The sequence below is a fragment of the Mustela nivalis genome (genome assembly GCF_964662115.1).
Source record: "Mustela nivalis genome assembly, chromosome: 8".
NCBI lineage: Eukaryota > Metazoa > Chordata > Mammalia > Carnivora > Mustelidae > Mustela > Mustela nivalis.
The window spans coordinates 17,616,946-17,629,754 of NC_139027.1; the positions used below are offsets into that span (position 1 = coordinate 17,616,946).

Sequence of the window (12,809 nt, forward strand, 5' to 3'; positions counted from 1 at the left end):
TCAGTGGGGTGTCTGTTTTGCCCTCGGTGCCCCCCTCACCCAGGCTTGTGTTCTTTCTCTCTCTCTGTCTTAAATAAATAAATAAAATCTTTTTAAAAAGACTCAAATGTGCTTATAAATAACTTACATAAACATTTGACTACAATGTTTTTAAAAATGTTTCCCAGGTTTATTATTACCAGTCTTCTGATATAAAGACAATTTAAAGTAAAAATTAATATGCAAAATCAATAAAAACAAAGTTTTATTCAAATTCAACCAGTTCCTCTTTACTATGATTTTTTAAAAAATGAAAATTAAGAACTTCTATTTTTTATTTTATTTTATTTATTTATTTGACAGAGAGAGAGAAAGAGAGAGAGAGCACAAGCAGGCAGAGAGGCAGGCAAAGGGAGAGGGAGAAGCAGACTGCCTGTAGAGCAGGGAGCCCAATTCGGGGCTCAATCCCAAGACCCTGGGATCATGACCTGAGCTGAAGGCAGAGGCTTACCGACGGAGCCACCCAGGCATCGCAAGAACTTCTGCTGAGTAGGATGAGCATACTAATCTCAGGACATGAAAAGGTATCTCAAGGTAGACAGCAGAAACATGGGCAATCTAAAGCCAAGAACATTCTACTCCCATGAAGCAACAAGCCCCTCAAAATTTTGGTATGAAATCTTTCTCCACATTTCAACTCTATGTTCTATTCAAAGTATACTGGTAACTACCTGATCAAAGAGAAAAACTCTGTAAAGTAAGTTAACAAAGTACCTGATTTTTACTGTAGCAGTCTTCCAAATAGAAAAACAATTATCAGAAGTAATCTATTTGCTTTTATAGAACACACTTTAGACAGTCTTCCACTGAAATTAAAACCCCATTTCCTCAACATGGTTGAAAAACTTTTAGGTAAAAAATACAGAGGGCTACTAAAATCTAAACGTACGCTGTAACCAGATTTTGGTGGGTGCTTAACGAACATCAACATGCCGACCAGGGGAGTTAAGATGGCAGAGCAGTAGGGGGACCCTATGCTTGCCTTGTCCCTCGAACACAGCTAGATAAACAAACATCAAATGCCCGAACCGCACAGCAGAAGAGTTGAGCTACGGCAGTGGCGCTGCATTTGCAGCCAACAGCAATCATCATCAGGCTCAAGAAAGACAGGTTTTTCTTGTCATCTTTATTCAAGTATTTCACAGCAGTTATATTACAAATTACAGTAAATGTTCAAAATTCCAGAATCAAAAATTAAATAATTTACTTCAAACTAATGTAAAATGAAGTCAAATGCAAAACATCAATTTAACACAATTCTAAATTAAACTATAAACCCAAAACAGACCATAGTTGATGAAGTCTACTTAATCTACAAAGTAGACATACATGACTGAAACCAAAAAGGACTCCCAAAATCTAAATAACTGAATGTACAAAATACAAAAGATGCAGGTACAAGTCCAAATTCAAGCTTACAATGTGATTACAAATTATAATTATAATAACAATGGCATTCAGCTACGGGACCTGACACCGAAGATACCTACTGAATAGCACCATAGCTGAACCAACTTAATCAAAAAATGGGAAGATATTACCACCCCACTCCCTAAAAATAAAATCCAGTAAACCTACAAATACATTGGCATATGAGAAAAATCAAGTCATGAAAGGACATAAAACAAAACAAAACAAAATTAATCACAGGTGAGATTCAAGCTCAAAACACAATTAACTCCACAGCCATCAGTTTCAACCCTAGTGCGGTTCCATCTTCAAAAAGCTCCTATGGTCCCCACAGCTGAGCATTAACTATTGTTGGGCTGTGCTGTGATACATATTTTACTGATCTGAGAGCAAAGTTTTACACAGGAGCTATCATTTATAATGCTCACAATAGGAAATAAGAACAGAGGTCAATTTGTACATATTTTTGCCAATGCTATACAGCAAAAATTAAGAACTTACAGAAAGGTAAACAAAACTGAGTCCACTTGGATAATTTCACAAGCTGCTTTAAACTATAGAACCACCAGATATCTGTAAAGTAAGCACAACTGGTATGTGGGTTTTTTTTTTGTTGTTGGTTTTTTTTTTTTTTTTTTTTTTTTTTTTTTTTGTGGGAGCAGGGGAAGGGGAGTGGAGGAGTTGATATAATTTCAGCAAATTTTTCTCCCCTTGGCATTAGATTGGCTTTCTCTTTAAGACCTAAACTGTTCAAAGTGGCAGTTCCTATCATACTGAGGTTGCCTCCTATTTCTCCATCTATATAAAGGTTAAAATAAAAAAAACTTGATCTTTTGGAAGCATTTTAATGCTGAACATAAATAAATTTCCCTTGTCAAACCTACTGATGGCTAAAATCTTAATTAACTGGTACAAATTTAGTAACCTACTAAGAACATGTGCGTTTTTTTTCCTTTCACAAGTGCTGCTGTTACTTGAACAGAATGCTTCTGAATTAGAGTAACTGGAATAAATATTTAAAAAAAAATAGTGCAGCAAGAACCTGAGACTTGCAAAAAACCCTTTTAGCAGAAACTTGCTACAAAAAATCTGCTACATCTTATTTCATCAAATCTTTAAATTCTGTAACAATTTCCATCAAAATACAAAATGCTAATGTATTAGACAGTAAAATAGTCTGAACTGGTATGATGGTAATAAATACTAAAGAAAGCATGAAAATCCTCCCAATAATCAAATTAGAGGTTTCAAATAACCTCCCCTTTAAAATGGTTCATCGTTAATCGCACTTGCCCACCTTAAAAATACAGTGTGTCTACATGGGTAGCATCTTGAATTATATGACTAACTGAATATTATGAAAACTTCATAGACTAGGTATAAAGAAAAAAAGTGGCATTTAAAAAAAATTAAGCTATAATTAGAAGGCGCAAAATGTCAATGCAAAGAAGCACTTAAGATTACTGCAGTAGCCTACGGCCAAAGTGTGTGCTCTGCGCTGGCGACAAACACACCACAAACAGCCAGAGACAAGGAGACAAGTACCTTAGCTTCAGCATGTAAACGGTGGCAAAGTGATTACAGGACTCTGTAAACACTATTGGTAACTAAAATACAAAAAGCTGAGGTAGCTCAGTATCTCTGCAGTAGTCCAAGACCATTTGCTCTAATTAAAACCCAAACTACATGTGTTGCATATATTGGAAAGACACACCTGCAGCTAACGGCTATAATGAATGAAGATATCAAGCCAACTTGTCAAAATTTCCTACTTTTTGTTTAAAAATCATCTGATAAAAAATGTCACTGCACTCCCTTTGCCTCTTTGCAACTGCCTAGACTGTGTCTCCAAATTTGTAGAAAGTTTTTGTAAAACTAGTAACCCATAATTAATTTTAGGTAAGTACAATTCACAGAAATCACTCAACAAGATCCAAAATGGGTTCCAATCAAAACGAACAACTGTGAAGGTAAGCTTATGGTAAGGGATTTAAACATTAATACTGTTATTCAAGAACCATACCAAAGCTCACCTGCAACTATGCATAAAGAAAATGAATTTATGGAGTTTCTGACAAATTCCTCTATTCTGTCCATTGGCAAGTCCTGGCTTTAAAACAAAACAGTTAACAATTTACTATACATGAAATCATTCTTCTCTGGGAACTCAAACATGGATAACTATTAAATTGCCACTGAGAGAGGAAAAGAATGTCGCCATCTATCTAATATCTGGTCATCACTGTCAGCAATACTGTAAAGTTTGTACGTTTTTTGGTGGGCTGCGTTATTATTTGTTGTTGTTGTTTTATTATGTGTTTCTTAAACAGAAACAGACCATACAGGAAAACTTACCATTTTAATATATCATGTGGCTTAATGTCTTGATTTGAGTTTGGAAAACAAGATAAGCATTTTATACCAAAACACTGGTTGCCTCTTAATGACACAGAGTATCAAAACTTATTTTCAAGGTTGTGACCAAAGAGACATTCTAATTCATTTGCTACAAACAAGCCCATTCCTTTGTTTAGCCTTATCTTTCTCAAATGAATTAAAAGGCACATTAAAGGCAGTTCTAAAGAGCCTAATCTCATTTCATCCAGTTTCTTCAGTTTCCCACCAGAATACACCATAGCCAACTCTAAAACAGGTTTCAGTCCATTACCCAGAGGAACAAATAAAAACAAATATGCTAAAAGGAGTAGAAAGGAGAAAGAAAACGAAACAAAACAAAAAAAGGAAACAAAACAGGTTGCCCACTGTTTAAACAATTCAACACAGTTAGAACTGCCCCATCCAGTTTCCTCCTGTTTGCTGGTCTGCTCCCTAAGAGAGAAGTCTCCAAAAGAGAGTGCACGAAAAGAGGAGCAGAAGTGAGAGCAGTTTCTGTAGCACCAAAATCTCCAATCTGTGGGGTTGTATTTTTTATTTGTGGAAAATACAACATGTTTCTGAAGTTCTGTTTGGTTCTTGTAGGCTGGTTGGTTTCAGGTACCTGAGACAATAGCACCAAATTCAACAGAGAGAAAGAATGAGCGAGAGAGCACTTTACACCAAGGCTCTGCACATAATTGGTGCAATTTGAAATTGAATGGCTCAGAAGACTGCTCTGTCAGGAGCAGATGGGAGAGGATAAACCACTCATCTTGAAAAGTTCATAGGAATGTCTCAAACATATGAACTGTTCTTTCCATCTCCTACAAGGGGAAAAAAAGTGCATGTTATCTAATATAGAAAAGACAAAATTATTAAGGGAAAATTCACTTTAACTTTTTTAGAGAAAGAATTTTAGATACAGGTTAAGCTTTAAGTATTTTCTGATTATAATAGCATAGCTGCTCTATAAGACTAGCTGCCCTAGATGCTTCCAAATGCCTCCTGTTTGATACTTAGACTAATGACGATGATGCTAATAACACTCAATGAGTACTTATTATGCCCGATATTGTACCAAGAAATTTATATACGTAAATAATTTGTCAGCTAATAAACAACAAAATCAGAATTTAAGTATAGGTAGCCTCACTCCAGAGTCAGCCCATCCTTTACTCATGTTCTCTCAAAGCAAAATAAATGTACTCAGTATAGTAAAACTTGAAGTAGAAGGCACCTGTTCCCACTGCTATTCACTCTTATCAGAGCTGAAAACAAAAAGGGCGGGGGTGGGGGGGGTGGGGGGGTTGCAGAAACAGTTGCTGCCATCACCACATGAAATGTCACTCACTGGTGATTCTGCTCCAGATTCCCTCCCTCCCTGAAAAAGGCCCCTAGATTACAGGGTTCCAAGTCCCCTACGGAAAAATGTTTCACTGCTGAAGAGTATTCATTCCATTCAAGCTAATCAAATGTCAACTCATGCAAATAAACAAGTTCAGGAATTTTTTTAAAAAAAAGGTCAAGAACTCTATACCCTACACATTTCATTCAGATGGCCAAGTGTCCAACACATCTAAGACATCTGGTTTTTCTTTCCCCCTTTAAACAGCTGAAATTATATTCTACATCTCTGTACAACAGGCTAGATTATTATCCGATCAAAAAGTTCTCCTATTAGACCAATAAAAATGTTTCATCATATTGTTACTGAATAAGGAAAAAAGTCAGATTTTAAAAAAATGTACAATCTGATCTCAATTTTAAGTATGTATTCACATACTTATACATATGTTATACACATCTAGATATTTTTAAAGGATAGATGATATCCCGTAAGATTAACACTGACTAGTTTCCTCTAGATTGTGGGATGTGGATGATGTGTTTTTATGTTCTCATTTGTGCTTTCTTATTATTTCTATATATTATATAATGACAGTATAGATTCATAAAAATGTTAACTCCTAAAAATGTGATTAGAAAATAACTTTTAAATGTTCTCTCTCCCTGATTCAAGTCCAATATTCCTTTTTTTTTTTTTTTAAGATTTTATTTATTTATTTGACAGAGAGAAATCACAAGTAGATGGAGAGGCAGGCAGAGAGAGAGAGGGAAGCAGGCTCTCCGCTGAGCAGAGAGCCCGATGCGGGACTCGATCCCAGGACTCTGAGATCATGACCTGAGCCGAAGGCAGCGGCTTAACCCACTGAGCCACCCAGGCGCCCAAGTCCAATATTCCTTATTGAACATGAAAAATCATCATATCCTCTACATAGAAACCTTTAATATACTAGAAATGCTCCTTGAGAGCAGGGACTTTATAGCCCGAACATTTAGCACAGCATCTGGAACTACAGGCAATCAGTAAGTATTTAATAATCAGTCCACCAGATAAACAAACGAACTGGCAAATGAATAGGGAGTCTAACTCAGTCACTTAGCCATTTAGTGGGTCTACATTTGCCCAGATGACCTCAAAAAGCAGAAGTGCGGCTTAATGATGTAAATTATATAAACAGGTATAAACTGATATTTATAAGGAAGAACTCACTATGGCCCAGAGCTCTCTAGAAACGGAACAGTTCAGGGCACCTGGGTCTCAGTCAGTTAAGCATCCAACTCTTGGTTTCAGCTCAGCTCATGATCTCAGGGTTGTGAGATCAAGTCCTTGGCTGGGCTCTGCATTCACCTCAGACTCTGCCTGAGATTCTCCCCCTCTTCCTCTCTACCCATTCATACACTCACTCTCTCTCTCTCAAATAAGTAAGACCTTTCAAAAAAGAAAGGGAATGGTTCACATCTAAAGTGTCTAGCAAAAGGACAACCACTCCTTCATGCAGCCATCTCCTAAGACTAGATCTGATGAGTGAGATGACTTTTAAAGTTCTTTTCTAATCATTAATGGGGTGGCAAACAGCTCTCACTGCTCAGGCCACTCCTTTAATCAGCAGTGGCTGCCTAGGTAGCAGTGGTAAGGACTATGAGGCCATCCCCACATGCAGTTGGACAAAATGATACGTTCAGTAATGCTCAGCACGTGCTCAGATATGCTCACTAATAGGAAGGGATAAGAGAACTGTGACATGCTATTCTAGGTATCTGCCAACCCAGAACCACGAAGTGCTGTTTTGATAAACAAAGAATCCCAGATTACTTCTGTCCTGAGATAAAATGATCCAGAAAGGATTTATTCTTCAGACTGTAACTCAACAAGTCTTCTAATCTTAAATCTTCAAAACATTCTTCAGTTACTTGGTGAAAGATATATACTAAAAAAATGTTTTCCTCTTTTTTCCTTTAGGACAAGTAAAAGCACGTATTTGTTTATTCTAAGGATAAACTGAGCACTTACCTCTATAAGTTGTGATTTGTCATAATCTTTACGATGACGATAGATGCATTGACTAAGAAGAGAATATAACCTCTCAAGTTGATCAACTGCAAGATTGTTGCTTTTATCTACCAATAAATCAAGCAATTTCTAAGAAAAATTAGAAGAAAAGAGAATAAAATGAAGTTTGGTTTCATTTTCACACTGAAACAGATGTATTCAAATGGCTTGCCAGTACACACCATAGGCTATGGTATAACAGTAACAAATTTAGAAGATTCTAAGGATTAGTTTATTCCCAAGACCATTCTCTAAACCCCTCAAAACACACATACCTCTTCTTTTACTAGAAGCCTTAAAGCACTTGTATTCCTAGGTAAAGTAAGAGATTATCAAAACTAGTTTTACTCAACTGCCTACAAACATAATAAATCTCTTTCCATTCATTTAACACTGACTGGGAATAGCAAAGCTTACCTTCAATCTCTCATGATCAACTATAAGAGGCGGCACAGGCTCAGACGGCTCTTCTGGAACCAGTTCCAGGCTTGTTGTTTTTGCCTGGTCTAAAATTAACTTACGGTATTTCTTTACTTTAGAAGCACCTACAATTGAAAAAAAAAAAAAACAAAAAACACTGCAGCAAACTATAAATTTTTCTACCCACCACAAAACTTTTTGGAATAAGGGTATATGCTGTAAATGATTTTTTTTTTAAGATTTTATTTGCCAGAGAGAAAGAGTACACACAAGCTGGCAGAGAGGCAGGCAGAGGCAGTGAGAGAAGCAGGCTCCCTGCCAAGCAAGGAGCCTGATGTGGCACTCCATCCCATTACCCTGAGATCATGACCTGAGCCGAAGGCAGCGGCTTAACCGACTGAGCCACCCAGGCGTCCCTGTAAATGATAATTTTTTAAAATAAGTAACCCAAATTGAAGAAACTTAAACCACAACTATGAAAGCCAAGTTATGTTAGAGTATCATATAATAAACAGATCCTCTTAAAGGAAGAGAAAAGCAATCATCACCTCTAAGCACTAACCTATAAATCGTCTTTACTCTTTTTACGATAGCCACCATTTTAAAAGTTAGAGCTTTCAGAATTGGAAGAGGGGAAACAACCTAGAAAAGCAGATACTCACAACCTGTCTACAGGTCTATTTCTGCTGCAAGTTAAAAACAAAAAGAAACAAAAAAAAACTTCAACACTAACTGAAATTTATTCTCTTTTATACTGTCCAATTTTCTTTTCTTTTTTTTTTTTTTTAATTTGACAGAGATCATAAGCAGGCAGAGAGAGAGGAGGAAGCAGGCTCCCCACTGAGCAGAGAGCCTGATATGGGGCTCAATCCCAAGACCCTGGGATCATGACCTGACCCGAAGGCAGAGGCTTTAACCCACTGAGCCACCCAGGTGCCCACTGTCCAGATTTCTATTAGAAATTTATCTGGTTTCTAACTTTTTTTTTTTCCATAAAATTAAAAGCCCATTTAAAGTAATAGGGCTGGTGGTCTTTCCTATCTCAGAGTAAATTACACATAATCTAATTATTTTGCTCCCAACAACATACTGAGACCAGCTACACTGAAAAAAACAAAAAACAAAAAGCACCCCAGAAATCTGGAGGTGGCTGAGCATAATTTGACAGCACCAGGTACTCTGAGCAATAGAGAGGGCAGACAGGCCGTAAGACTTGTGATCCCGTAGGAGGCATCTCTAAGAAAAAGCCAAGGGGGAAGGAATGCAAAGACACACTCAAACTGTTTGAACTTTGTTGTTGTTGTTTTTTTTTTAAAGATTTATTTATTTGTCAGAGAGAGAACAGGCACACAAACAGGGAGATTGGCAGGGTAAAGGGAGAAGCAGGCTCCCTGCTCAGCAGGGGGCCAGATATGGGACTAGATCCCAGGGCCTTGAGATCATGACTTGAGCTGAAGGCGGACGCTTAACCAACTGAGCCACCCAGGCATCCCTGTTTCAAAAACTTATAGCGGACCTGTCCCATCTCATAAACACTACGGAGAACCTTCCCCTTCCCTCCTGTGTTAGTTCTCTTACTCCCATGCCTTTAAACATTTCCCTCCAATCAATGCTTGCTATAAACAGTAAAAGAACCAAAATATTGCCTTGGGAAACATATACCTCCATGTAGGAGAGATATTTTATATTTCAGACAGCTTCTAGAGTGAAAGTTTTTATTTACAGTTCAATTAACATATGCTAAGAGTTTTGTTAAGACCTTCCGTTCACATTAGCAAATCCATGGACATCCAGGAGACTGAAAACTTGCATTAGGTAACCCTGCTCTGACAGAAGTGAAAATGTCAGGTAAAGCTTTTATACAACAAATTTATAAAGTTTTTAGACAACCAATTGAACATAATATTAATTTAAACCTTTTTTGCAAGCAACTAAAAATCTCATAGTGAAAGAACATTAAAAAGGACTCCTCACCTTATACCCAAAGTGCTTCATCAGGAAGATCTCTCCCTTTCTCCCTATTCTGTTACTCAACGCTAGCTTTAAAACATGTTTTAAATTCTATCATATGATAAACACAAAAAAATAAATAAATATCAGAATAAATACTCCCCTTAAAACTACCTTCTATTATTAAATATTGAAGAGAAAGAAAAATTCTCAACAGGTAGCATTTAAGAACATGGGCGCCTGGGTGCCTCAGTTGGTTAAGCGTCTGCCTTCAGCTCAGGTCCTAATCCCAGGGTTCTGGGATAGAGCCTTGGCATCTGCAGGGAGCCTGCTTCTCCCTTTCCCATTCCCCTGCTTATGCACTCTCTCTCTCTCTGTCAAATAAATGAAATCTTAAAAAAAAAAAAAAAAAGACCAGTATATACACATATTCTTTATCCATCAAGATAATTCTAAGACTTTGAATAATTATCTTTCTACTTCCTACAACTGCTAGAGGGCTCAAAAACTTGGAGCAGGGTGCCTGGGTAGTACAGTTGGTTGGGGAGCTACCTTTGGCTCGGGATTCGGGAGTCCTGGGATCAAGTCCTACACATCGGGATCCCTGCTCGGCAGGGAGTCTGCTTCTCCCTCTGGCCCCCTCCTTTCTCATGCTTTCTCTCAATCTCTCTCAAATAAAGAAATTAAAAAAAAAAAAAAAAGAAGAAGTTGGAGCAAAAAACTATTCCCACATAGCCCTGATCCCAAGCTAAAGCTAGATTCTAATTTACCCCATCCCACTATGAGCTAAAGAATGATAAACAAAGCAGGGCTAGAAATTCCCAGGCCCCCTGTTCTGCTGCTGCTTAAAGGAATCACAGAGCCATAGGAAGGCGGGAGCTAGCAGGGTGCTCTGAGTCTGCAAGAACAAGGCAGATCTGACAGCACAGGTTCTACTGCTTCTTATACCACCGGTTTTACAAAACAGTGGAGCCTCTTAGACTCAGCATCCCTTAGATTCAACTAACAGTGAATGCCTGGAATGAATACAGTTCCGTATGTGCCAGGCACAAAAAGAGGCGATTTATGTACATGACTTATTTAATCCCTACAGTGACACCACTCTGAAGTTTAATTTAGAAGATGAAAAAAAAGATTGGAGAGCCTAAGTTACCAGCTCAAAGCCACATGAAAATAACAAACAGGAGAGGTAATTTAACTTGAGTGTACATGAGCATAGGATACCATAGAGTATCTAGTATCCAACTCTTCTCAGCCAAGCCTACCCCACCCCAATCATTCTTATTAGAATTCCATCTTCTTAACACCTGTGGGCTTACTCAGCCTTTATCCATAAATCCTTTCAGATAGGGATAATAATCAGGTGGGTGGCAAAAGAGTAAGCAGCGAAGAAAGAGATGCTTTCTAGACCATAACCCTCTGAAATTCCCACCAACATTTACTAGGCATGAATATGCACACTTTCCTAGGGAAAAAGATTAAAGTTTAACAGATTCTCAGAGGGGTATAACTGCTTACCAACTAGTGCTACTGGAGACCAAACAAAATATGCCATTAGTTAACTCTGGAATTTAAAACTTCAATTTTTAAAAAAAATATTCGCTCTACCTTCTTTATCCAATTCTGCATCTTTAACCTCCACTTCGGGGCTGGGTTCTAACTTCTCATTACTGCTACATTCCAGGGCATCTAGTTTCTCAGGATCATCTCCATGACGTTCATTCGAAGTTTCTGGTTTTTCTTTTGACTGGTCCTCTGGGACAATCTTTTGTTCAGAACTACATTTGTCACCACTACCACAGAAAGAGACTACTTCAGCTTTGCCATTCTGACACTCCAGAACTGGTATTCCTTCAAAACTGTCAGTGGAGGCCTCACCATTTAGACAGCTTCCTTTAAGGAAAGGCTCTTTCCTAGATGTCTGTTCTGGATTTAGAGAACCGCTGCTGTTGACGAGCAGAGACTCATTGGAACTTTCCTCTTCAGTAGATGCAAAGTTCTCCTTCGTGCCCGCTCCATTGTTGAGCCTCTGCCCTTGGTCCATGTCCATGATGTCACATGATGATTCGTCATTGGTCATAGAGAGATCTCCGGTCTCTTCGCCATTTTCTTCATGGCAGTCAGTGCTTACCTCAAACTCTCCATTCTCTAGCAATTTCCTGTCCTCTGTATGGTTCTCGTAGTCTGCAAATTTAGTGTCCTCTTCATCTTTTTTTAAATTATTGACTTTCCTTTTCTTAATAATTCCTTTACCCCACTGTGATCGCCGCCTCGATTTTCTTCGAACTCGAACTATTTTAGAGAGAAGGAAAACAGGTATATAGAACTTGGAGTGCAACACTTGTTTTACAAATGTTCACTATACTAAGACCCAAAAGAAAATAAACCCATACTGGTTTAACACACAAGAACTACTTAGCTCTTTTTTTTCCTCTTTTTTAAAGATTTTATTTATTTATTTATTTGACAGAGAGAGATCACAAGTAGGCAGAGAGAGAGGAGGAAGCAAGCTCCCCACTGAGCAGAGAGCCCGATGCAGGGCTCAACCCCAGGACCCTGAGACCACGACCTGAGCTGAAGGTAGAGGCTTAATCCACTGAGCCACCCAGGCACCCCACTACTTAGCTCTTGAAATCCAAGCTGACTAATCCTCACAACCTACAAGGAGAATGAATATGAAGTCAGTGTTGAACTCTGAAGGATGAAATTTTTTTTTAATTGAGTATAAGTTTACCCAGCATTAATTTTTTTCTATTATCCTAGATTCTACTTTATAGCTAACAGCCAGGGGCCAAGCATATAATATGTAGGGAATGACCAACTACATTACCAGGCTACCTAGAAAATTGAGGGCCACAGCCCCAGATTTCCAACAAGAAAATGAGTGCTTTGCCAGCAAAATCACCCCAAAGCTCCTAAACCATGGAAGAAAATGAACACATGATCCATTGTATCAAGACAGAACTGTTACAGCTGTCCCACAAATAACTATCTACTGCCTCTCCTTCCAGAGGAGGAATCACCCACAGAAAGTACAGTAGTAAACAGAAATCCTACAAAGTTTGTAGACAATTTGGTTAGACAACTGTTAGCCTCCTCTGCTATAAATGGTTCACCAAGCAGATCAAGTGGTTACACACTTGTTATTTGAAAATATGTAAAAAGGGGGGGTGCCTGGGTGTCTCAGTCAGTTAAGAGTCCAACTCTTGATTTTGGCTCA

At 38.1% G+C, this 12,809-nt stretch overlaps 1 protein-coding gene across 2 annotated transcripts in view; it reads right to left on the reverse strand.

The window, feature by feature from the left end:
• Nucleotides 1-1,150: 1,150 nt before the first annotated feature.
• The window catches only part of ATAD2B (ATPase family AAA domain containing 2B), a 151,190-nt gene continuing 139,531 nt past the window's right edge, over nucleotides 1,151-12,809 (reverse strand). For both annotated transcript variants that reach the window (XM_082746565.1, XM_082746566.1), the window contains exons 25-28: nucleotides 11,198-11,881; nucleotides 7,637-7,764; nucleotides 7,181-7,309; nucleotides 1,151-4,649 (exon numbers count right to left, since the gene is read on the reverse strand). In XM_082746565.1, the coding sequence (XP_082602691.1) occupies nucleotides 4,608-4,649; nucleotides 7,181-7,309; nucleotides 7,637-7,764; nucleotides 11,198-11,881 (983 nt within the window). In that variant the 3' untranslated portion in view covers nucleotides 1,151-4,607. The remainder of the gene's footprint in view (nucleotides 4,650-7,180; nucleotides 7,310-7,636; nucleotides 7,765-11,197; nucleotides 11,882-12,809) is intronic.